The sequence below is a fragment of the Tigriopus californicus genome, chromosome 5, assembly GCF_007210705.1.
Source record: "Tigriopus californicus strain San Diego chromosome 5, Tcal_SD_v2.1, whole genome shotgun sequence".
Lineage (NCBI taxonomy): Eukaryota > Metazoa > Arthropoda > Copepoda > Harpacticoida > Harpacticidae > Tigriopus > Tigriopus californicus.
The window spans coordinates 4,511,195-4,539,005 of record NC_081444.1 but is presented as its reverse complement, the minus strand read 5'-3'; the positions used below and the strand labels follow the sequence as shown (position 1 = coordinate 4,539,005).

The following is a 27,811-nucleotide window of genomic DNA, read 5'->3' as shown; positions in this document are numbered from 1 at the left end:
GCGTAAAAATAAACTATAAAATAAAATATGATGTATATACAATATACAGAGTTTGTTGATAAAGGAAGAAAAATGTCAAGAAGGTAAAGGCAATAAAATAGTTGACTAGAAAGAGATATCTCAATGAGTATGACTAGGATTGGTTCAATGCACATGAAAAAAGGGAAGAGGGGAATCACAGACAGTAAAAAACAGTTAGGTAAAGGTAAATGATGAAATTCTTGGTTATTGCAGAGTTGAAGATGGGCCAAATTGAACAGATCTTTTGTCAGCTCCCATCGTTGGTGGCATTTGCATTTGGCCGGGAGCCGAACAAAGGTGCGTGACCGCCAATACTCCGAGGGGATGTCGGGCCAAGAACAATAAGGTGTTATCAAGTCCTTGACCGGAAAGGACAACTTGTGTCCGGACATCACCTCCGGAAAGGTCAGGTTTCCAACACTGTTGGACACTAACCCTGCCTGCCCAATGGTAAGGGGCTCGGTTTAGCATAGGAAATGCGTCCATGTATTATTGGCATATTGGGGCACGCACAGACATCGTTTGAGGGACTTGGTGAAGGTGGATTTGAGGGCGGATTTGAGGGCGGATTGGGCGGAGTTGGGAAGCCACAGGTGAAGGCCGTAAAGGAAAATTGGAGTGATGTAGAACCGGAAGAGTTGAAGAACTATTGGAAGGGGAAGATGCTTTATAGGAAGTTCATTGCAAATGTATCCAACCCTGGCCCTTGCTTTGACTATCGATGATTTGAGATGATGGGTGAAAGAGAGTTGAGTTGAGAATGTGAAACCGACATAATTCAAATTATTGACGATTTCAGTCGGACTATTGTTAATATAGAAGGAGGGGGAGGCAAACGACCTTTATGGAAAACCATGGCCTTCGTCTTGATGGCAATAACCGTGGAGTGCATTGATGGCATTTAGTAATTCCGTGGCTGAATTAGCCAAGAGAACAAGGTCGTCTGCATATTGAATACATTGAACGCTAAAATGGTTGATAGTGGGGCCTTGGTAGGTGAGGGCTGCAGGCAGGTCAGATACATAAAGATTGAAAAGAATTGGCTATAGTGGATCCCCCTGTGGAAGGCCAATGGCAGTGAAGTAGCAGGAGGATAAGTCCTCACCAAAACGAATGGAGCATCTGAGTCCCACATAGATGTTGGACAGCAGGACACAGATTGAACGCGGAACTCCCCACAGTTGGAGTTTGAGGAACAACCGCGTTCAGTCCAACCTGTCAAATGCTTTGGAGAAATCAACAAAGCATCCATACACTCTCCTCTTGTTGCTGATGTTGGAATCCACAATTTCATAGAGGAGAGTAGCTGCCGTGGTGGCAGAGCGGGTTTTCTGGAAACAGAATTGGAACAAGAGAAAGAGATACCTACCTATCCTTGGCTAATCTGGAGCAGCGGGCAGCTAGTAGGGTGGACATCATCTTCAAGAAGGGGTTCTCCAGGGCGATGGTCCGATGGTTGTTTGGAATGTCCCTGGGCCCCTTCTTATGGATGAAGATGATGGCTGACTCCATCCGCGCCGGTGTAAAGAAGGAAGAATGGAGGGTGAGGCTGAAAAGATCTTGGAGGAGTGGCTGGTCTTGGGTCCAGAGAAGTGAAAGTTGGAAAGGAGAGACCCCAGATGTTGAGGGGGCTTTACTCTTCATCTTCTTGAAGGCCACGTCCATCTCGGGTTCCGTGAAGGGCTGCAAAAGGGGATGGTGTTCTTCTGGGCAGCCCTGGACCTCCTCCACTACCGATGTTGATGCAAACAGTTCTTGACAGTGGAGGAGGAATTTACTCACTGGAATCTCCGAGTTGGTGGCGGACCTTTTGGCACGTTTGTAGATGCCCGTCATCCGGGATGAGGCAGATGAAGAGAGCACGTTCTCAACTCCCAGCCTTTGGTGGACTGACTCGGCGCTCCTCAGAGACTTGAGATATGCAATTCTTGATATCGCATATTGCTCCCAAGTCTCTGGTGTTTGGTTTGTTTTGGCACTGCGAAGTTTTTGGAGCATTTGACCCCTCAGCTCTAGATGGTAGGCGCTGAACCACGGGGTCTTGAGGCCTCCGCTCCTCTTTTGCACGGAGGAGGACTTTAAATGCTTGCGAAATGTCTTGGGCCACTGCAGCTGGATTGCTCACAACCCCGGTGTTGATAGAAAGTTGCAGGGTCTCAAGTTGAGCCACCCACTTCTGCACATTGACCACGCACCTCCCATTTCGAGTCACGCCCAGAGGGTGGAAATTTTTTGGCATCTTGAAGGTGACTGTAATCAAGAGGTGATCAGAAACGGCCAGTGGATGGACAGAACTGGCTGGAGATGGAATATTTTCCGATATGAAAATGTGGTCAAGTACAGAGGCGCCCCGGGAGTAGGTGTGTGTTGGGACTCCCGGGTCAGAGCGCAGAGTGATTCTCCATTGGCTCAGGATCTGGGCAAGCTTGGAGAATTCACTCGAGTCAGGACGGATGTTGAAGTCACCATCAATGATGACTTTCTCCGGATTCTTCACCTTCTGAAGGATGGATGTGAGGTCTGAGACAAGATCATCATAGTCTGTGGTTGGCTGATAGTAGACGCCAATGATGGTGAAGCCTTGGGCATCCACGGCTATGTGATGAAGAGAGGATGAGAGAAGGGTGGGTTCAAAGCGCTTGGTAACATACAGGGATAATTTTATTTAGCGGCCCCTATATTCAATTGCATTTATGCACACAACAGTTGTGATTGAGATGTTTTGTGTTAACATAATGGAATATGTTCCGTTTGTTGTCTACAACTTCAATTTTTTTTACAAAATATATACCACAAGTATTTCGTCCTAATATGGACTCCAAAAGTAAACGTTCTGCGGTCATTGCCCTTCTCAACACGGGAAAATCTTACAAATCCATCTTGAAGGACCTGAATGTCAAACGGAAATTTATCTGGAGACCAAAAAAAGTGTTAACCAAGACGGGCAAGACGTCGAGGAAACCAGGACAAGAAGAAAGAGAACGGCAATGACACCTCAGCTCATTAAAGCAATAGCGGCCTAAATCAGACAAAATCCGGCCTGGCCCATGACAGAGATGGCGAAACACTACAAGGTGTCTCATACAACAATAATGAATATAGTAAAAAAGGATCTCAAGATGAAGGCCTACAAGCACCAAGAAAAACAGCTTCTCTCTGTACCCGCAGAAGAAAAGAGAGCTTCAAGAGCTTGTGATCTTCTTGCTTGGTACGCCCAAAATCCTGATGTGGTAATCATTTTTAGTGATGAGAAGCTTTTTCTCACCACAAAGAAGTTTAACCGTCAGAATGACAGGATCCTGTCTCGGTCATCCTCAAGAATCCCTGAGACCATTCAGAATGTGTACCGGACCCAAAAACCTGCGTCCATCATGGTTTGGGGTGCCATAGCCTCCAATGGAAAAAAATTCCCTCTTTTTCGCATTCCTGTTGGTGTCAAAGTGAATAAAGATACCTATCTCAACTTTCTTAAGTCCAAGGTTCTACCATGGATATGCAGGGAGTTTCCTGGAAAGAAGATTTGCTTCCAACAGGATGGAGCCCACACCAGAAAGATTGTTCAAAAGTGGTGCTTGGAAAACTTTGATGACTTTTGGACCAAGGACATGTGGCCTCTGTGCTCACCAGATTGTACTCCCCTTGACTTTGCCATGTAGGGAATGGTGGAGATGAAGGCCAATGCCGTCCCCAGAGCCAACAAGGATGCTCTCATGGCAGCCTCTGAGGCTGGTTGGAAGGCTATTCCAGAGGAGACTGTACGTGCCTCATGTGCGAGTGTGATCCGGCGGTTGAGGGCTGTGGTTTCCAAACGCGGTGGTCATTTTGAATGATTTTTTCAGGCAATAATAAACAGGCTTTGATCTTTAAATTATATTTGCCTAAAAATACTGTCTGCCCATTGCATTTGGTGTACATCCGTATTTTGTAGGGACTCTAAATAGTGACATCCCTATAGAGCTCCAACCCACCACTGAGCCGACCATGCCCAGCGGGCTTCCTGGCATGAACAACGAAGCTCTGTTTGTCAGGAGAGCAGCTGTCTTGTTTCTCCTCGGTGACCCACGTCTCAGATAAGAAGGTGAAGGCGCGTCCTCGGATCTTGTTGAGACACCGTCCCGCACCAGCCACTCGCAGCATGTTCGCCCGTCCATGACAGTTGAGAAAGCAGGCCGACACTGGTTGATTCCCTCCTCTCCGCTTGCTGATCCGCTGTTGCCACCGATGCTGATTCCCCGCGATACCGAGTTGTTCAATCCGACCTAGAAAAGAGATATCACTCGGGCCATTGAGGGGGGGAAAGGGGAGGGATGATTGGGAAGAGGAAGAGGGTTGGAGGGCTTGAAGCTCACATCTTGAAAAAGACGTAGGCCGGGGAATATGGGAAGAGGGGGGATTGGAAGGGGAGGTGCATTGAACGAGGCATATCACAGATTCATGGGGGGCCACTGTTCGTGGGCGTGGCCCCGCTCATTGGTATCACAGTTGGTACTATTTTATCGACTTAAAACCATTAAAATCAAGATTCTTGTCGGAAGAGTAAAAATCGCACGTCCGCCATTCGAGGCATTAGCTGACTAAAATTACTTGTATTCAATTTTGTTTCAATTATGATTACTTTTCAATCCTAATTCAGTCATAATTACTTTTCAATCTACATTTAATTATAATTACTTTTCAATCATAATTCAATTATAATCACTTTTTGAGTGCAATTCAACTACTCTCAATTACATTTTTCCCCTATCGTAAATAAATATGAGTATAATATAAATGTTTTACAGACCCTATTTTTCGAGGACTCCCTTACTGCTACTGGGAATGGAATCCCCAGCAATTCAAGAGGAAAGCGTTATCAATCTTGAAAATTTTTTCGACATTTTGGCTCGCAATTTCCCCTAAGAGTTAAGAAATAAAGTCATTTTGTGATTTTGTAGGGGTGTACTTTCATTGCCTGAATGGCGTTTTGGGTGTTTTAACCCTATTCATAGTTTTTTAAGAATTGTTTTGAAAAGGTACATTTCATGATGTCTTGTTATTTAAAGTTTTAATTTAAAAATGCAAATAAAATGGTCTGCATTTTTTAGAAAATTCCTTGCTGAACATATGTCAATTTAGAATCAGGACGCAAAGACGCTGGAACTTGATGAGATACATTTGTCCACTGCATATCAAGCCCTGCGCAAAAAAACGGTTGGAAATAAAAGATTTAGTGTGCTGAATTACTATGTATATCTAAGAATGATTTATAAGTGTGCGTGAAAACGCGTCAAGTGGGTGAGAATGTAATTGCAATTTGTAATTCAGAAAGCTCAGCTACATTGGTCCAAATGCAATTAATTTCAATAACATTTTTTCTAAGTTCAATGCAATTCACTGAAAATGTAATATCAATTACTTAAATGTAATTGATGTTACGTTATTACGTAAATGTAATTACAATTACATAAATGTAATTGATATTACGTAAATGTAATTGTAATTGAAATTAAAACGGAGGTCTGCTAGTGCAATATAGTATAAGAGATCTCAACTTTTGGCAAACATTAGCCTTGCTACCTCAATCCAAAGCACTTTTTTGCCTCAATCTAAAGCTTTAAGAAGAGAAATGTCACTCATACTACTATTTCAATGAGATTCTGTTGTGACTACATTTAGGTATTTGGGCAGCAAGGGTGAAAGATCAATCTAAAGGGTGGCCCCGGTCAAGTGATTTGCCTCTTTTTTTACTTGCTACTCTGGCAAACCCTTTGGGTAGTCTTGTGATGAAACATTTAAACCCAACAAAATATCCAACTTTTGCTAGCTTTGTTGAAATGGACCTTGTGCCCAAGCAGAAAATGGTCCTCCAATTTTGGAAGGATGGCCACAGCCGGCCAGACATTTTGCGAATCACCAAAGAAAGGTGGAAGACCAACGCCATGCTCATTAAGAGGACATTGGATTGGTACCAAAACGCAGGCTCAACTACCAAGAGGCCAACAGGGTCAAGAAAATGGTCTGTACCTCTCTACTGGTCAAAAATGTGAGATAGAGGATTAGCCAAAACCCAAGGTGCTCTATGATAAAGATGGCCAAGGATATGGATGTGAGCAGGACAACAACAAGGAGGGTAGTGCAAGAGGGTCTAAAATGTTCCCACATTAGCAGCAACGTCGTCAACTACTTAGCCAAGCCACCAAGGCCAAGGTTGATGAGTAGTGAGGATCCTCTGAAGAGGGTCAGGTCGGGTATAATACCAAACCTGGCACTTTCAGATGGGAAGCCCCAAAAACCAGCCACCATCGTGGTCTGGGCCGCCATCAGTACCTTTGTGAAGTTCCCTCTGATCTTTGTAAAGGAAGGGGTCAAAATTAACAAAGAAGTACATGTGGAATCCATCCTGGATGAAGGTCTCAAGCCATGGGTAGATGATTTGTACAGTGACAAACCATAGACCTTCCAGCAGGGTGGAGCAACCTCACACATTGCCAAAGTCACCCAAGAGTGGTGCCACATGAACATTTCCCTGTGGTTGATCCTGAAGGACAAGACATGTGCCAGGCATCAAAGGAGTCTGGACCATCTAAAGCGGCACCTTGTCCAAGATTGGGATGAACTCCCTCTGGAACAAGTAGTTTGAGCTCTTCAAGACTTCAAATGCCGTCTTCAGGCTATGGTTAGTTTCAAGGGAGGTCATTTAGACTAACAGGTGTAAAATTCCAGTGGATGAAACAAACACAGGTGTGCCGTCTATTAGATCACGTTTTTAAGTTGCTTCATGACAATTGTAACCTGAAAACTATCTATAACACTTGACCAGGGCTACCCTGTATTTCATCTGCATTGTTCCTCATGCCTAGATCCGGGCTGCTGGAAGGTATATGGTACTTACATCGAAATTTATTTGACCTGAGAAGTTGCTGAAGGTATCAGTAACTTGTCAGTGATATTTAAGTTCCTCCACGACTCAAAAAATAAAATAAAAAATAATATTTGGCTTTAACACCTGTATTTCGATCCTTTAATGCGAGAGGTTTGCTAAATCTGAATGATATGGGTTTTATTCATGGCTCATTGCTCAACCACCGTGACAAAAAATAGAGCATACTTGATGAGATCCAGAATTTGTGTCGCTTAATTTGTCAAGTATAATAACAGAAAATTCAGGCAATTCATGTACAGTTATTGCCTGGCATAATTTTGTTTCTTTTGTACTTCCAAATTGGCATCGCTGACGTCTTTCCATATGGTGTACTTCAAACTCATTTTATGAGAAAGTATCGTACTAAAAGCAATAAAACCCGTGCATAAATGTGTTTGCTCATTGGAATGGGTGTTTCTTGGTCTTGATCACAGTCTGTGTTGTGTAGATTTCATAAATATCGAATGAACGACGTACATGATTGACTGGTTCTCAGTTTCCTCACTTGCTCCATACTTATTAACCCACTCCATCTATCTCTCTATCCATGCATAATCAACGAAACGTGTTGGTTCTTTTCGATGCCCTCTTGACTAGCCAGCTGCCTTAAACTGCCCATGGAACTATAAAATGAATAAACAAGTAGTGTTCTCATTTCATAACAAAAACATACTTAACAAACACATTGCCTGGGCATCATCGTTTTTGATTACCACATATTTTAAATAATTGGCGGAGTATTTCAAACTGGATAGCTTCCAAATGAGCTTATTTTGGCTGACATATTTGTGTTGTTGGTTGGTGCGTTAGTAGAATTGTCTTTGATTGCGCTGGTGTTGAACTGACACCCATAATTTGGGACGAACTTCATCACAATGGTTGCAATAAATAGCATTGGGCACATCTCACTGACGGTGGGAGATAGCTTCAGGACTTTGAAGAGACAGATCATAATTTCTTTGCTAGAGCTTGGCATATCTTGTGGTTTGTATTAAAGATCACAGACATCATTGTGGGCTACCTCTTTGGATGGAGGAACGCGGTTTTGTTAGCTTTTGCACAAGTTAAGGCCAGCATAGCAAATGATCTGTACCATTTGAATGATTTGCCATCCTCCACAGCACTCTAAACTATGGTCGTTACATGTCTTCCATTTTTGGGTCAGCTGCCACTCTCGCGACATGTAGCTTCTTTAAGTAAAAACGTTGCCACGATTTTTCAACCAATTTCAACCGTCTTGAACGTAGGGGGTGCGTGACTCTGAGCAGAATTTTGATGGGCGTGAGTTAGAATCTCGCTGCACGGAATCTTTTTTTTTTATTGCAGAATTAAGTTCTAATCTGCCGCTGTTTCCGAGGCCCTTGCAACCGAGCTGCCGCAGGCTTGCGCCGCGGCCTAGGCGCCCCCAGGCCCTTGCAACCGAAAAGTTAGGTTAGGTCAGGTTAGGTTAGGTTTTATTCTCTTCTCGAAGGACCAAAATATCAGCTGACCCAAAAACGGAAGATGTGTAACGGCCATAACTCTAAACTGTTCACTACCCCGTAAATGAGGTATGGCTGGAGCACATTTCTGTTGTTGCGATGTTTTCAATAGGGGGTGGCAGCTCCTAAAATTCATCATTTTTCAAGGGTGACTAACTTTACTTTTGGCCAATTCTTTAGTGAAGTCATGTCAGGTAAAACATTCTCTTTTTTTATTAATCTTAGCCACTATTTTTGTTTGATAAATGTTTGCTCAATGAAAGAAGCAACAATCTCTTGTGAAATCTAACATAAGGGGCAAATTGGAGTTTTTTTGCATTCGGGGGCATCATCAATGTTACAGTACAAAGGGATTTGCCACATGTTATTATTTATTATTATATTATTAATTATTATTATTATTATTATTATTATTATTATTATTATTATTTATTATATTATATTATTATTATTATTAATATTATTATATTATTATTATTATTATTATTTAATTATTATATTATTATTATATTATTATTATTATTATTATATTATTATTATTATATTATTATTAATTATTATTATTATAGTATTGTTATTATTATTATTATTATTATTATTATTATTATATTATTATTATTATTATTATTTATTGATTATTATTATTATTATTATTATTATTATTATTATTATTATTATTATTATTATTATTATTATTATTATTATTATTATTATTATTATTATTTTGTTATTATTATTATTATTATTATTATTAATTATTATTATTTATTTATTATTAATTAATATTATATATTATTATTATTATTATTATTATTATATGATTATTTATTATTGATTATTATTATTATTATTATTATTATATTATTATTAATATTATTATTCTATTATTTATTTTTATTATTTTATTTATATATATATTTATTTATTTTATTATTATTATTATATATATTATTTTATTTTATTTATATTATTATTATTTATTATTTTATTATATATTATATTTATTGTATTAGTTTATTATTATTATTATATGTTATTTTATTAATTATTTATTATTATTATTATTATTATTATTATTATTTATTATTATTATTTATTTTATTATTATTATTATATTATGTTTTATTATTATTATTATTATTATTAATTATTATTATGTTATATATTATTATTTAGTTTATTATTATTATTATTATTATAGTATTATTATTATTATTATTTATGTTATTATTAGTTATTATTATTTATTTTATTATTATTATTATTATATTATTATTATTTTATTATTAATTATTATTATTATTATATTTATTTTATTATTATTTTATTATTATTATTATTATTTATTATTATTATTTATTATTATTATTATTATTATTATTATATATTTTTAATTATTATTATTATTATATTATTATTATTATATTATTATTATTATATTATATTATTTATTATTATTATTATTTATTATTATTATTATTATTATTATTATTATTATTATATATTATTATTATTTTTATTATTATATTTTGTGTGCGGACTTCCTTACCGCTCGCTACCGGGATTGGAATCCCAGCAGTTGAAGACGAAAGATTAGTTTATTATCTTTGACTTTTATTATTATATATATTATTTGATCGACCAACGAATTGGAGTTGGCTGATCTGGCTAATCCTTGAATATAAGGTTGATCCGGAATTTTAGTCAAAAACTTGTCCAAGTCTGACTTAAATCTTGCTACTGGATCAACCCCTACATAAACCCTATGAATATTTGAGGGCAGCAAATTAAAAAATGAAGGAGCCCGAGAAAGAAGAGATGTGGACTTCATTGTTCGAACTAGCCTGGATTCTCGAGGGCTTGAAGGTGCTCTCAAAACGCACATTAAGCCTCTACGGTCACTACAATTGACCCTAAATCCGGTTGGGACAAAGCTCATGAATGCTTTTGAAAACGTACAATATCAGATACCTTTCGTACCTTCTCTGAGTACTGTACAATCCCAACCGTTCTAACCTCTCCCAATACAGAGCTCTCTCATATCCTTAATATTCCTAGTAAAACATCTTTGGACCTGCTCGAGCTTTTGCAAACCTGCTGAACTAATTGGAGCCCAAATGGGAGAGGCATATTCAAGATGCGGCTGAACAATCGACTTGTACAGAGTTAGCATTGTGACACTATCTCTGGACTTAAACGTGCGATATATCCAACCACATGTTTGAAAAGCCTTACCAACTTTCAAACTGGATATGCTCATCGAACTTTCCATTATCTTGGAGGACTACACCTAAATCCTTCATGGATGAGACCTGCTCAATGTCCTTACCTTCATCATCTGATAGTGGAGTGTCTAATGGCGTCGACCCAAAGGTCATTGAACGAAATTTCATTCCACTCAAGGCCATGTTTCTTGCAGCAACCCAGGAATAAATTTGGTCTAGGACCTTTGCCAGACACCCAAAATCCTGACCATTCCTACCAACTACCAATTTTGTATCATCAGCATAAGAAGAGATACTGACATTACTACTACCAAGCTTCTGAAGCGGAGCAATGAAGATGATGAAAAGGATAGGACCCAAAATGGAGCCCTGAGGGACACCCGACTTGACATCTTGTATGTCACTAAGGGATCCCTCAACCTTAACTAATTGTTTCCTACCACAAATGAAACTTCTTAGCCAATTGAGAACCTTGTCTTGGATCCCAATCTCATGGAGCCTGTTAACTAAAAGACCATGATCTATCTTGTCAAAGGCCTTGGCAAAGTCGAGATAAACTACATCAACTGATTCATGGCTCTCCAGTCCCTCAATAACCTGCTCTATATGCTCAATCAGTTGAGTAACCGTGCAAAAATGTGCTCGGAACCCATGCTGGCTAGGAGGGAGGACTTCATGAATATCAAGAAATTCAACAAGTTTGAACTTCATGATCTTCTCAAACACCTTCGCAATATTCGAAGTGAGAGAAATTGGCCTGTAGTTACTGGGGAGTGACTTATCTCCCCCTTTGAAAATTGGAACAACATGAGCTACCTTCAGAGAAGAGGGGAACTTGCCCTGGTCCAAGATGCAACGCATCAAGTACGAGAAGACAGGAGCAAGAACCTGTGAGCATCTCATCAGAAATTGAGATGTCACTCCATCAGGGCAGGGGAGCTCGAGAGTCTCAAGTCCCTGATGGCCTCTAAAGCATCCTGATCTGTGACTTACAAGATCATCTAAATGCTCAGCTTGACAAGCCTTGCCAGTCCCAGCAAACTCATCAATAGAGCAATGGACTGTTGCTCCTAAACTCAGTGGAGTTGAAAACACACTAGAGAACTGATCTCCAAGTATGTTGGCCATAGCCCCTACATTGTCTATGGCTTCAGATTTATGTACTGGTCTGAAGGTTTTTTCCTTCTAACCCCGAGTATGATGCAAAAAGGATTCTAATTGTGATTGATTCTGAAACAGCTTCAAAAATGTCGTGTTGTAGTAACATTTTTGGGCAAAATCATTGACTGGAACATGTGAAACTTCGACCTTGAAAGTGGTGGTTTTCCATTAGTTTGAATTTCCCGCCCTTTCACTTTGACAGGGATTGCTCTGATTGCTCCTTTGACTTTGCTTACCCTCAGTTTCAACCAATGCCAAGCCTTGTTTACATTTTGGTCCCATTTTGTGACGTAAGGCCGCTGAATCCTATTTGTGGAGTACTTCCAACATGGATTATCAGGGAGGCCGTTTTGCTTCGAGTTCTAGGACACAATAAGACCAAATGTCTCATCCAGTACAGAAAATTGTATCACTACTAAAACCTAAATAGTCTTTAAACACTTATGAGATATAAAATGTCTTGGAAGACAGAAGGCCATGCAGTTTTCTTATTATTTTGTTTGGGGTCAATATGGCAAAGCAGGATAAATGGTTTATGATTCATCCATATTTTGCAAACCTGTGACTTTAAAGGATTGAAATAAAGTCGGGTGTATAAGCCAAATGATTGATTTTTATTTTTACTTTTTGAGTCGTGGAGGAATTTAATATTTCGCTGACAAGTTATTGGTACCTTCAGCAACTTCTCAGGTCAAATGAATTTCGTTGTAAGCACCATATACCCTCCAGCAGCCAGGGACTAGGGGCGTCCTGGTCAACTAAAGAAGTTAAACAATTCAGTAGTAAGCTGGCCACCTGATTTTACAAGTTCATTTACAACACCAAGAACTTCGATATGGCGAAAATCAAATCACCGCCTTGCTGAGCCCAAAATAATTTGTGAGTGTCATTTCTCTCCCTATAGAGACGTGTAAAGTACCTGATCGGATTTCACCTGTGTGAGCTAGTCAGGCTGCGCCACAATCGCAGCAAGAACTACCATGATTTTAGCACATCCAGTGCTTCCAAATTTTCATGGACAAAATTGTACGCCATGTTTTGGAAATCGTTCGACAATTATTTTGAACCATTTAAGTTCAACATTCACTTGATAAAGATGACATTACATCGCAAGTGATAAAAATATGCAGAAAATACGAAAAAAACCAATTGGTGCCAACTTTTTGCCATCAGTAAGATGTGTGGTGACACTTCCTTCATGGTAGAACCAGAGGGCGCACTAGTTTGAAATCCCAAAGCTTTACACCTCTCTATAGTTCTAGCTACAATTCTTGACATCTCAACCAAGAGCAAAAAAACTTACTTCACTTTGTCGCCCTCAACATGATTAAAGTACGTCCACGTGTTCTTGGCCTTCTTCAGAAATCGAGGAATCGGACATCGTTGCCTCAAACAATGGCTCACGCAAACAAACGCCCGTTTCTTATGGCAATCGTTGACCCCTATTATTTTGTAGGTTTCTCTGCCGGGTCCATAAAAGTGCTTCATAATGAAGCACTCCACCGAGGTCGAACCATTCGTAGTAGTTTCCCAGTGAACCACTTTTTGCTCATGGGGCGTGCCATCTAACCATTTGAGGCCGGGACAACCACCCTGAGGACTGCAAGGGCTCGAGACAGTCAGTGCGCCCAATCCAATGTAAGCTTCTCGATTAGCTCCTCCATGACTCTTGGCCACATAATTCAGACCCCAAGAATCTCGGAGTTGATGGAGAACGACCAAGTTTGAGTTCATAGTTTGGCATGTCTCTTGTGCCTCTGTAAAAGGCTTTCCGGAATCATTTTCCTCATAGAAAAAGGCTGACCAGCGACCGTGATGTAGATCCATTTCGTTATCTGGCCTTTCACATTCATCTGAGATAATAGCATTTGATTTAAGCCACTTCCAAGAACTACTTTAGAACCCCGCTAATTGTTTACCTTTGTTGGTACAATCCATTTCACAAATGGTTGTCAGTGACTCAAAGCAATTTCGACTAGATAAGGTCCCTCTAGAGCTCAATTGGAGGCACATTCCCTTCTCTTCAGCCTTTACTGGAACCTTCAGATCGTAATAGCTCAAGGCACGTCCTCTTATATCGTACAAAATCCGATGGCAAGTTGTATTTGCACAAGACTGCCCGTTTATGGGAAAATGGATCCCAACCCAAAACGGACCCACATTCAACTCTACGTACATCGATTTTGAGGAAACCAAATGGAAGACATGAAGCGCGTAAGACTATTCCTTTCATACATACCCTTAACAATGGACAGGACCTGATGGAGTTTTTCGAAGGTCGAAACGTTGGCCAGTACCATCCCATTGTTTAGGCAATCGTTGTTGCCTTGAAAAAATGACTTGGAGCGAGAGGGAAGCCAATAGTGAATGCCATCTTGGCTTGCTCTCACCTTGGGAGGAAGGCAAGCTGGATAACATAAGAAAGTTATGTTTTGTGCCAAGTATTTATTTACGCTAGCCTTACCTGCTGATTGGGTAAAATTATAAAGTGTTGAGCCACATATCATTAAAACTAAGAGCCTCATTTGAGCATGAAACTTCTTAGAAGGCCGTGGCTCAAGTGCAATCTTTTCAAGTTTATCAAGTGGGCAAATGGATTGCTGTCACTCCCTAGTTACTTGTTGCAAAATGATGAAGTTATTTTTACTGCGGCCTCCCGTCGTTCAGTAACTGCAATTCTTTCAACTTTTTATGTCTTAAATTTTCCTGTGAACTAGTGCCCGGATTGCAAGGCATGACCTTGGCCACAGGCATATGAAGATGGATTTTGTGATGGCTGGCTCTCCTTCCATGGCCAGGCAAGACTCTCCTCTCCGACCCTGACACTCCAAAACAAAAAAAGGTGGCACAAGATAGAAATATGAATTATTTTCAATTGAGCCTTAGAATCTATTTATTATGAAAATAAGAGGACGCACGAAGTTCAGTTCTTAGAGGGCGCTACTTTCCATTTTGAGAGAGTCAATTTTACGTGTTCTTGACCCTGTAAGCGGTGGTCCTGGTGATGATGAAGTTGTTCGCGACGGTCCTGGCGCTGCCCCCAGCCTCGATATACCAAATTATTTTTTCGCGGATTTTTTCATCAATATTTTCAAACACAAAGAGGCCAAACTAAAAAACAGTTGTTGTAACGAAATATATTGACTAGATATGCCAAGAAACCCCTGCAATTCATTTTTTTAACTATATTTCTTAATTACTGAGCTATAGGTTTTAAAGACGTGTCCGAGGACTTATAGCACACCCAGTACTAAGAGACTCTTCAGCCTTGGCGTTGTTTGGTTGTGCGTTTACCCATTGTTCTCCGGTCCGACGATTCAGTGGTTTACTAGTGGACTGTATAATAAATAACTTTCTTTCGTTTTTCACCTTATATTTTTCCCCGTGTTCTCGTTACAACAAAACTCAATTACACTTTGTTTACTTTTTCTTCCTCTTCCGTTTCCTCTCTCTCTCAGGGAACCCCCCAGAGTCACATTTCGCCCGAACATTCTCTGTTTATCTTGTATTACCAGTAGTCAATAAACTTACATTCTCATGGCTTTACCAAAACGTATAAGGCCTCATAGATCATACCCTTGCTTTAACCAATGACATTTAAAGATGTGGACTGCAAACGGCAATGAAAATTTCATATCTCCTGAACCATTCACTTTGTTCAAAGCTACCCCTTCACAGGATAACAAGACCTTGTCGAATAAATGAACTTGGCCAAATTTGGGCCCAAACTCATGCTTAGGGTACTAAGGAGATGTGGTCAAAGTAATTCAACAATAGTGCTGGGCTGAGTCCTTTGATTTTTTTACTTTTGACCGGACTCGAGTCTTGTATTACATTCAGTTTTAGCAAAAAGACTGGTCTTGCCAAAATCGAAGGATTTTTTTGAACGAGTCCAGGCACTTGCTCCAAAATCGAGTAAAAGACACGAGTGCACTCGAGCTCGAGTGTGGATTCGTCCAGCACTGGAATAATCCATGGACTTCTAGAAATATGGACGTTGATCGGACCTACTCATTTTTTGAGGCCGACCGAGAGCAGGCCGATTAAAGTAACAAGGGTAATTGGGAAAATAACAAGTGTTTAAAATACCTTGGTAACACTTTTCACCAGAGGTGTATGCTAACCGGTTTAAACACATTTTCCGATTGAACAAAGTAATACTTGAAACTTCAATTGATTGAACTAAAAATTATTGTAGACCCCTTCAGTTGGACATCAATAAGGTAGTAACGCATTGCAAATGGGCAATAAATGGTTAAGTGATGTAATATTTCTTAACGCAGACAATTAGACTCTTTCAACTTTTTCACTGCGATTGCAACTTTGCAACTTTTTGCTCCGCTTCTTCATTTTTCTTGCTTCTTTTCTTGTTTGTATGGACCTTTGAGTTGTTCTCGGCACACTTGTTTTTTGAAAAGAAATTGAAGATCCTCTTGGCAATTTCAATCCCATTATCAACAAAACTGTGTTCAGATACACAGAACGCTTGAAATCCGTCCAATAGTTCTGGCCTGCCCCGTATATTCTTCATGAGGCACAACCCAAATATGTCACGTTGATTTTTTGAAGACATTACCACTCCGTCGCTGGTTTGTTTTGCTTAAGTTGACTAGAAGTTCCACACTTCTACACAAAAGGCGAATAATAGATCACTTGGATACGTCAAACCTCCTCAAATCAATTGCTCAGTGAAGGCTTTTTGAAGCATCTTTCACTTCGAATCAGATGTTTTCTCAAACGTGACAACAAGATCTTCAGACTGCGAGAAGAGTTTTTTTTGCCTTTTTTCGCCAGAGATCTTCGCAAGTATCCAGCAATGTAGAACACCATGTTTTGGTCCTTGAGTTGAGAAATGTCCTTGCCCATCCTTGGAAGGAGTGATTCAAGGTGAATTGCGTTTTGTTGAATCTTTTAAATTTCATCGACATCAATTTCAGCAAAAATGCTTTTCAGATCCTTAACGAAAAACTTGGAATGTTTGAGTTCCTAAAGAGCGCCGTTTGATCGATTTTTCAGCCTCTAATATCTGACGAACTGATAAAAAGTAGTTTCCTCCACCAAGTTGACGTATCCAGCTAAATCTCCCTTCAATTGCATCAGACTGGAATTGCCCAAGAAGAACGCACGTAAAATCTTCTTCATCCAGCAAATATTCTGTGACACCAATGAGCACTTCTGTCGCTTGTCTTGTCGCCAACAATTTTTCCGGAGTCAAACACTTTTTTGAATTTCTGGTACCATTGAAATTTTCCCACTTGGTTCAACTAGGTATAAAATGCTGATTCTGCACTATTTTTAAGAAGTCTGAGGCTCCTTTCCAAGTTGGCTTTTGACCGTTGATTGCAAAAAAGTCCAATGCAGCAATTGTCGAGTCATGAAAAAGACTGTCGGCTAACAACATTTGTCTTCACAATAGCTTTTGGATATAGGACCTTGTGGTTCAGCTTGTGAGCCATTTTGATTGGCTTTCCCAACTCGACGTGATAAAGTTCTTCAATGTGATGGAAAGAAGCTTCCAAAAATCCATCACTATCAATTTCGGGGCACTTGAAGTCTTTCCGGGTTCCAAAATTGTTTCTAAGGTTCTTGAAACAATGTACAGCATCCAATGACAAGAATAGTGGCAGTCCCGGGGTTGCTGGATGGGGTATAGACTTTCACAGCTTGCCATTGCAGAGCTCTTGCACATAAAATTCCTGTTCGCTGTGGCATTGTCCACAGACATTAGAACAACCTTGCATCCGCCTAGGTTCTTCAGGCCATTAATACCTCGTTCGTGGTTTCTTGCATAATCTTCGAGCCCAAGGTGATCATTGGATATAGAGCAACTGTATCATTGAACTTGACTTAACCATGAAAACCAAGACTGTTTTTACCTATCCCTGATTCATAACTCCAAAGAAATTACCACCAACAAACTCGGTTCTTTGAGCGCAATAAATTTCGTCGGCCATAAGTATCATGACTTTCTCTCGATCAGAGAGTTTCTTCAGCCTTTCTTTGAGGTAGATAATGGTCTTCTCGCTGATTCCAATGGTGGTATTCATTTGTCTTGTTAGTTGTTTCAGGTATGCAATGCCTGGCAAACACAATGATGTATCCTCAGCCAATAAGTGACGATAGAGAGCAGGTGATGTAGCTAACCATAGGCAGCTAGATGCTAACAGATCTGGAAAGATGCTTTACAATATGAAATCACTGAATTATGTATGAATTTTTTTGATGTTGAAACGTGATTATTAAAGACATTGATGCAGAATTTAGAGTATCCTACCTCAATTATTTTGTCGGAATAAAATGAGCAAATTAAATTAAACTAAAGAAGGATTTTCTTTAGATTTTTGTGTCTTTCAAAATTTTTTTTCCTTGAAGTATAATTTTCAAAATATTGCCTGAACATACCCTGTCAAAGAGTGCCAAATATAATTGAATTGTGAATCTGAAATCCTTTATGAGCACTATGAACAAGAGGCTTTCTTTAAGTAGCTTTGTTCCAGCATTTTTGAATTCCAATTAGCATTTTATTAGCATCGATTTTGCACGAGTTAGAATTGCTGGCTGAAAAAAACCTGGCTAGCCTGCACGGTGGCGGCAGTGAGATCCGTTTGAGTTTTTCTTTCTCGAATATATCCAGGATTGGGATCAGAGCCAGCCTTGCGATCAACTTCAGGCGAATTTGGGAGGATTCCTGAGTGGCCGATTTTTTTGAAGTGCTGGTTGACAGATACGAGAGTGGAGTTGTAAGTTGGCGGATCCTACGAGAACGTCGTTATGGAGAATATGACGATTAGACCAGTGCCGAAGCGGGCAGAAGATGCTATGAGCGATTACTTGAAATATTTCGGAAGGGTAGCCTTGTCAAATGGATGGTCGGGTGCTCAAGCGGCCAAGATCTTTCCGGGACTCCTGGAAAATTGCATCAACAGCGCTAGACGAATTGGATGCAACTACATCGGCCAGTTTTGACCGTATCAAGATTGCGCTGACCACTTCTGAGGAGAAATTCCGGCAATCGACCGTTCAAAAATTCATTTGGGCCTCAGAGATGCATCAAAACGAAAAGGTTCAAGACTATGCCCAGAAATGTCGCACACTGGCTCAAGAGAGTCATCCTCGATTCGCCCGAACTAATCGCGATCAGTCGGCACGAGATCGTTTTCTTCACGGGCCCGCCAACTATCTGAAATCGGCCGTCCTGAATGGTCCCTGTAAAAAGTGGGACGGAGCAGTGCAAGCGACGCTTTTAGCTGAGGGCGTGGCACAAACGTTGAGATCGAACAAAACGGTTATTAAATAACGGAACATGGAAACGTTTGATGGATTTCAGAAATGGTCAAAGGTATCAGTAGAGGGACGAGTTTGTTACCGATGCAAGAGGGAAGGTCGTATTGCTAGAGATTGTGCGCGATCCCGTGATAAAGAAAGGAACTATGCAGTCCAAGCTATCGGGATGAGGCCGATGGCGCAACTGACGGTCAACGGCGTGAAAATCAGGGCATTGATAGATACTGGGGCTTCTGTTAGCGTACTGCCAGACTCCTTATTCATGGCAGAGCATTCCTCTCAAGCTCAGTTTCGGACGGCATCGGATGGTCCCCTAGAGGTATATGCAACTTTGAACTGCGTTGTTTGCCTCAACGATTGGAAGGTGGAACATACATTTTATGTCGGCAAGGTATTGAGCCCCGTGCTTGGAATGGATATTATGTCAATGCACGGAATAACCGTGGAGACCAGACCTGGAAGAGTTACAATAGCCGGACATGAGCTGGACGTGGGCAAAGAAAGACTTGGCAAACGTATTCAACCTGCTAGAATCGGGGACGAGAATGTCGTCGAAGAAGATATTCAAGTGATTGGTCGCGAAATCGGATTAATATCGGCAAGTGAGCTGATGTAAGATGTTGAAAAGGAAGATACGACCCAGACTGACGTCAATGTACCAGATGCAGTGCAAAAATTACTCGAACAAGTCCCCTCGGAGGCTTATGGATTGGGAAATTGTTGCTTGGCCGTACATGAAATCGATACTGGTGCGGCTCAGCCAATTGAGCTCTAATCGCATCGATTGCCCGTCAATTTAATTAATAGGGCCAAAGAAAATGTCTATAAAATGTTGGCGAATGGTGTAATACGGAAAAGTTCAAGTTCATGGTGTTCACCTGTGGTTTTAGTCCGGAAAACGAACGAGGACGTTCGCGTGGTGATAGACTATCGAAAACTAAACGCAATCTCTCGAAAAGATGCCTTTCCAATGCCTCGAGTGGATGAGTCGATTGACCAATTGCGAGGGTCAAAGGTTTTCTCAACGGTGGATGGTAACCAAGGTTATTATCAATAAGGATGTCGGAAGCAGACATGGAGAGCTCTGGGAGTTTACAAGAATGCCTTTTGGGGTTAGCCGTAGCTCCCGCAACGTTTTGCCGGGTGATGAGGAAGATTTTCGCCAATGAACCAAATATTACAGTCTACTTCAACGATATTTTTGTCCATTCTTCTTCTGAGCAAGAACATGAGGGTAAACGTTATTCTCCATCGATTAGTTGGCGGTGCTACTTTTTTAAACTTAACCTAAACTTATCAAACCTAACCTAACCCAACCTAACCTAACACGATATCAATAGCCCTTAAAGTCTCTATCTAAACCTTTCTAACAGTTGTTATGTTCAATCTATTTTACCAATCCATATCTATGCTGTGAAAACCTCTCGACCTCATGACTACAACTGATAAAATAAAACATTCGACGTTCTTCCATATCATTGTGTAGTTGTGGTTACTCCAATCCCATTCCATCTCCCTCTTGAACTTGCCATGGCGCAGTCGGTGTTTGACTGTGCCCAACGGTGAAGAAACTACTATACGCTAAACTCGCCACTTTTAATGTCAATGATTTGGATCCTTCGCTAAGTTTGACATCACTCCGAGCTCCGTGTAGAGGAGTGCCCTGTGTGAGGGGAAGGGCTTAGTTGTGTTAGAACTAACGCCCACTTGTTGCGATGTCTGAAACAATCCGAAGGTCCCTTGGACAACTGAAGGGGCATTTTACACGCGGCCACGAGGATTTGATGAGAATGGAGGCTGGAAATGCTTACACACGATCAAGAGCTGATATCTTATCTGAGCAATTCATCAAGATCAGTGACAAAATTGATGATCTCATCGACGTCGACCCTGACTGCAAGATGAAAGCTATGTCTGACATGTCTGATCTCAAGAAGCTACTTTCTATGGCTATGGTTCATGCTGCAGGGACAACAACTGCAAGCATACAACGACCATCTGACTCAAGATCTACTCGCTTTTTTAAAGCCCAGGATGCCATGAAACCTGCAATTCTGATGCACTGTGCCACACCACCTGAAATGAGAAACTGGGTTCGCAATTTCAGGTCATATTATACATCGTCTAATATGGATCTTCTGTCTACGGCTGAGCAGCATACCCTCTTTTTCACCCGATTGGATGACTCATTATCCATAACCGTCCGCGACAAGGTGTCTGATCTTTCATCCATAGAAGATTGCTATGGCGCGCTCGAAACAAGGTTCTTGGAGCTACGGCCCCTTTATCAACGCCTAAGAGAATGGTTTCAAGCTGAAAAGAATCTTAGTGAGTCCTTTCAGGAGTGGGTTGTTCGTCTTCAGAACCTTGGCCAAGAGGCTGAGGTCGACAAGATGAAGGCCGAGGACTGGACGATGTTCCAGGCAATATATGGCACAAGGAAGCAACAGGAACTCTTTCTAGAGATCCGTAAGGTACCAAACCCAACTTTGGCCACCGTATGTGCTGCTGCCGCCTCTGCCGAGGAAGCTCTTCAATCTGATTAATTAGATTTGCGACCAACCCGAACTTATCTAGTTCGGGAAGACTTGGGCACCATTGCGGCTATACGAGGAATATGCGGAAACTGTGGCCGGTCTGAACATACAACATCCGCCAGTTGCTATGCTCGAAGCCTTCGATGTCATGGTTGCAACAAGGAAGGCCATCTTCGCCATATGTGTCGCTCATCTTCAGCTCATCGAAATAGTAGTCGTTCCCTTGCTACCTCAGGGGATCGGATGGGAGGCAGCTGAAGTAATAGCAATGACCGAGGTCGTTCCCCTACACGTCGACTTATATCACCCCGGCAACGAGATCAATCCGGCAGCCCATCTACAACACGCATCCGCTTTATTACCACCCTTTTATCAACTCCACGCATGAATTTGACTTGTCTATTTGGGCAAACAGAACACACAATCTCAGTGATCCCAGACACTGGAGCAGCTCGGTCTGTTTTTCCTACAACCTTGGTCCCTTCCGGCATACCATTGAGCGCATCATCAACACGTCTCTTAGCTGTAAATGGCACCATTTTGCGCAATTCTGGAGCTGGCTCGTTTCTCGTCTCAACTGAGAACAGCCCTCGAATCGTTCTCAACGTTATAGTTTCCCCTGATTTGATTGGTTGTCCTCTTATTGGCTGGCGGGATCTTATTTTTCTTGGCGTCCTTCCTGCCAATTTTCCCAGTCCAATGACTCTCAGTCGCCCCTTCCCTAGCCTCGATCCCACGTTTGAGTCAGAAGAATTTAATGAATTTGGCGTGATGGGTCTTGAGGTGGGTTGTGGCAAGAGAGTGGGAGTTGGTGACATATCCTCTACGACTGGTCTTATTCAACACGTCTCCGAGTTGGACAGCGGGGAGGATACTTCCAGAGAAAGGATGAACAGCATTGTGAGGTCCTATCCTGATGTACTGTGCTCGTCTCTTGGTCAGGCCTCTGGTACAATTAAGGGACCCAAAATGAAGATCGAAATTGATAATTCAAAAATAAATAACTCCATATCACATTTCGACTGCTCGACAGGTCCAACTTCACTTGGCTGGGATGGCAAACACTCTGGTAGAGGAACTAGAAGCTGCTGGTGTTATTGTACGTTGTGATGAACCAACCGAATGGTGCGCCCCTGCGCACTTCGTGGCCAAGCCTGGTGGCTAGAAGGTGCGCCTTGTCACTGACTACCGCCAACTCAATAAGGCAATTCGTCGACCAGTCCGCCCATTCTCATCTGCTAGGGATCTTACACGCCAGGTGGAGAAAGGAAGCCGGTTTTTTTTTAAACTTGATGCCATACATGGCTACTTTCAGGTCCCTTTGGATGAAACGTCATCCCGTTTGACCGCCTTTCTTCTTCCGGGCGGTAAATATCGTTACACAGTTGCGCCAATGGGTCTATGCAGCAGTGGCGACGAGTTTTGTATTCGAACTGACCGTGCCCTGGTTGGCCTTCCTTGGTTAATGAAAATTGTTGATGATCTATTGATTCAGGCCCCAACAAAGAAGATCTTGTTTGAACGCTTCCTAGTTGTGCTGGATCGTTGCCGTTTGGCTGGAATCAAGCTTTCTCTGGCCAAGATGGAGATAGGTAAATCTCTAAAGTTTGCCGGTTTTGTGGTCAGTAAGGATGGGGTCAGCCCGGACCCAGCCAAGCTTGAAGCAATATGCAACTTCCCAACCCCAACATGCATCAAGGACATTAGATCTTTCCTTGGCTTGGCCAATCAGTTAGGTACATTCCTTCCTGATCTGGCTCATGCCACTACCCTCATGCGTGATCTTCTAAAAAAAGGAAATGCTTTCCTGTGGTTGGATTCGCATGCCGCTGAATTTGACCGAGTGCGACGCCTACTGTGCTCTCCAAGTCTTGTGAAACCGTTCGATCCTGATCTGCGCACTGAACTTCTCACAGATGCCTCTCGCTTGCACGGTCTGGGGTATGCCCTTATACAGCGTGAGGCCAGTGGAAAAACTCGTCTAATCCAATGTGGCTCATGTGCCCTCACCCCGGCAATGCAAAACTACGCCACCATTGAACTTGAGGCTACAGCTCTCATGTACGCCGTCATCAAATGTGATTACTATCTTCGCGGTATTGATTTCTTTCGCGTCATTACCGACCACAAACCGTTGGTCGGCATATTTGAAAAGCAACTGATCGCTATTGATAATGATCGCCTACAACGCATACGTGAGCGCCTAGTGATGTACGTGTTTGAGGTTCGATGGTCGGCTGGAAAGGAGCATCTTATTGCGGATGCACTAAGCCGGGCCCCCTTTTTTCCAGCCGATCCAAACATGGAGGTGCCCATTCGATCTATTGATGTTGATGATCCATCTCTGGCTGTTATTATTCATAACGAAGATGAAGAATATCGTCAATTGCGTGATGCAATCAGTGCTGGTGAAATCACATCTCCCCTTTTATCCCCTTTCAAGGCCATGCTTTGTGAACTATCTATTGAAAAGGGTGTCATCCTTGCAGGCACACGCTTGTTTGTACCAAGACCTGCCCGCAGTCAAATCATTGACCTTCTCCATTTATCGCACTCAGGAATCAACAAAACAATTTGCCAAGCCAACCAATTATTTTTCTGGCCGGGCATGAAAAACCGAGATCCGGTTGAGAATCACCACTTGCAAAGAGTGTGTCGCTGTGCTACCTTCACTTCCAGCTGAGCCCATTTTCTCAGGTGCCTCATCTGTTGGGGCCCCAATGGAACAAGTCTCAATTGACCTCTTTCATTTAAATGGTGATACTTTCATTATCATGGTTGACCGTTTTAGCGGGTTTCCATTCGCCGCCCGCCTATCTTCTGTATCTACAGACGCTGTTTGCAAGGTGTTGCTTGCTTGGTTCTGTGACTTTGGTCTCCCAAAAAGGATCAAAACTGACAACGGACCACAGTTCCGTGCACCCTTTACCACCTTCTGTGAAGAATTCTTCATCCGCCATGAAACTTCTTCCCCGTACCATCCACAAAGCAACGGTTTGGCCGAATCTGCCGTAAAGATCATCAAGACGCTAATAAAAAAGGTGGGTGGATCAATCACAAGCCCCAAATTTCGCGAGGCACTGTTAGCTTGGCGGGTTACTCCGCGCTCAGATGCTCAGCCGGCTGCATTTGGCTTCTTCAATCGCAATCTCTGAACACGTCTCCCATCAATTCGTGAAGCCAATGCTAGCCAAAATTCTGCAAGTGAATTTCATCAAGCCCGGCTTGCTGCGGACCGGGTAGCTGTCCATGCCGCCAAAGGCCATGTCCTTCCCACTCTTTCGGTTGGTCAGGTTGTTCACTATCAACATCCCACGGATGGCAATTGGTGCATGGGTGGCGTGATTGAATCCGTCTGTGAGGGGGCACGCTCCTATGTTATCAAGACCCCTTCAGGCTCGTTCCGAAGAAACCGCCGCTTTTTGAGACCCGCGGATTTTCTGAACAGCCTTTGGAAACAGGTCCCTCCATTGGTGAACATGGTTCTGAGTTACGTCGTCGGAGCTTACGAACCAAAAACGAAAAAACTGTTCACTTCTCACCTTAAATATTTTTGTTACGAAGTTTTGAAGTTTTATGTGGGCCTAATCTTCTTCCTTAGAATTTATGTAATTTTTTTTTTTTTTTTAAGTCTTATTGCGAGATTCTGCTTCTCATTGATCACAATAGCTTTACAATTGTTCAATGTTACATATATATGCTGTCCCATAGATAGTTACCGGCATAGATAGACAAGTGCATTGGCACTTACTTTGGGGAGGTGTTATGTTCAATCTATTTACCAATCCATATCTATGCTGTGAAAACCTCTCGACCTCATGACTACAACTGATAAAATAAAACATTCGACGTTCTTCCATATCATGTGTAGTTGTGGTTACTCCAATCCCATTCCATCTCCCTCTTTGAACTTGCCAACAGTTTGTCACAAATTTAAAAATGAGCACCGCCAACTAATCGGTGGAGAATATCTCTCTCCTTTTTTTATTTTGAAAAGTTAAGTGTTACTTTGGTACAAGAAGCAATATCCTAGAGAGGCAATCCATAGATAACTTCATATTTGGTTATGGTTTCTATGAGGCAATCACTACACAACATGCAGTTGCAAGCTTTCGTAGCCATTTAGAGCAGGTTATTGACGACAACGGTGGTCTTGTTGCATAAACTTTTTAAAGTCTTTATTGCGAGATTCTGCTTCTCATTGGATCACAATAGCTTTACAATTTGTTCAATGTTACATATATATGCTGTCCCATAGATAGTTACCGGCATAGATAGACAAGTGCAATTGGCACTTACTTTGGGGGAGGTGTTATGTTTAATCTATTTTACCAATCCATATCTATGCTGTGAAAACCTCTCGACCTCATGACTACAACTGATAAAATAAAACATTCGACGTTCTTCCATATCATTGTGTAGTTGTGGTTACTCCAATCCCATTCCATCTCCCTCTTGAACTTGCCAACAGTTTGTCACAAATTTAAAAATGAGCACCGCCAACTAATCGGTGGAGAATAACGTTTATCGAACAGGAGCATGATTTGAGGAGATGCCTCAAGCTATTAGTGAAAGCTGGACTTACCTTGAACATGAAGAAAAAAACCGAATTTTGGGGCTTCTCAATCAAGGGCAACCGAGTGTTTTCCTTGAAAACAAAAGTCACTGTGCTGAAAATGCCACAACCCGAAAACGGAAAGGAATGGAGAAGATTTCTGGGCCTTTGTGGCTTTATCGTTCTTTGGTACCTGACTTCGCCCTCAAGGTTAAGCCTCTTACTGGGTTGACCAAGTCGTCGCGGATATTTCAATGAACCGAGGTGAAACGATCAGCATTTGACGACATTTCCTTATCGGTGGCAAATTCATACTTCAAACAAATCATCGGCCTCTGGTTTGGCTGAAACTTGGCAGATGGTCGCTCAAACTGTCTGAAGTATACAAAATCCAAGAATATAGACGCCGACTGTTTCTCTCAAAGCAGCAATTGATGATGAAATCAAGGTTGTCGGGATGGAAGTTGATAAGATCAAACTCGAACAAGGCAAGGATGGTCGGCTACAGGCCCTAATGGATGAACACCCATCTTAGTTTGTGAAAAAGAATGGAGTATTATACTTTCAAGAGGACGATCGGTGTTGTGTGTGCATCCCAAACTCATTGACAGGGTTGGTTTGGGAAGAACTACACGACAAGTTGGGACATGTTGGAGTCAAAAAGATAATTGCGGCGGCCCGGTCAAGATTTTTCTGGCCAAAGAGGGTCGGATATTTCAAATTTATGGCAAAGAAGTGTCAAAGATGAGCAATCTCCAAGGATTTTCTCCCGACTCCCGATCCGGCCCCCATGGTTGCTGTTGACGACACTTTTGGTTTACTGTTCGAAAACATCGCGCTCGATGCCATGGGGCCGTTCCCCCTTTCAGACGGCAAAAAGTATGTTCTCGTACTGATGGACGCGTTCACGAAGTGGGCGGAAGTGAAAGCCCGTCCAACCTTGGGAGTTTCCGTTCTGAAGTAATGGATTTGCGAGGAAATAATTCCTCGGATGGGCGTGCCGAGGCAGATAGTGATGGATCGCAGATCTGATTGCCAAAGTAAAGTGTTTGTGGGTTCCCTAAAAAGCCTTGGAGTGGAACCGGTGTTTAGTTCACCGTACCATCACCAATCTAATCCGGCTGAGAGGTTCAACCGAACTTTATTGAATATGCTACGAGTTATGATTAAAGGAGATCAAAGAGAATGGTCATCAAAACACTTCCTGCGGCACTATTTGCGTACAGAGCCACTCTACATGAATGAAGCGATAGGAATGTCACCCTTCGAGGCGTTAATGGGCTTGGTTGTAAGACTACCCGTTGACATGAAGCTTCCTACGAAGACGAATGGATTGATGAATCTTAACGACTTTCATTTGCGCATAGCAAATAACCATTCCGAAGTGCGATGTAACCTGAAGCAAGCTGCAGAGCGGAGAAAGAGATCATATGATGAAAGAAAGAGAGTGGAAGAACACGACTTGGAAGTCAACCAACTGGTCTATATGCGACGGCAGATATATGGCCGCGGAATAGCCCCAAAACTAGCATCCCAGTGGATTGGGCCGTTCAAAATCACTCGTCTGGTTGGTCCCGTTAATGTATTGATTGAAGGAAAACAGCAGAATGAGAAGCTTATTCACGTCAACCTACTCAAAAAGGCGT

The 27,811-nt window shown here is 41.7% G+C and overlaps 1 protein-coding gene across 1 annotated transcript; it reads right to left on the bottom strand.

The window, feature by feature from the left end:
- Positions 1–13,066: 13,066 nt before the first annotated feature.
- Positions 13,067–13,882, bottom strand: LOC131880849 (uncharacterized). Its single transcript, XM_059227562.1, has 2 exons — positions 13,709–13,882; positions 13,067–13,642 (listed from the first exon to the last, which is right to left on the bottom strand). The coding sequence occupies exons 1-2, from the start codon at positions 13,800–13,802 to the stop codon at positions 13,089–13,091; spliced, it is 648 nt and encodes a 215-aa protein (XP_059083545.1). The 5' UTR covers positions 13,803–13,882; the 3' UTR covers positions 13,067–13,088.
- Positions 13,883–27,811: the final 13,929 nt, after the last annotated feature.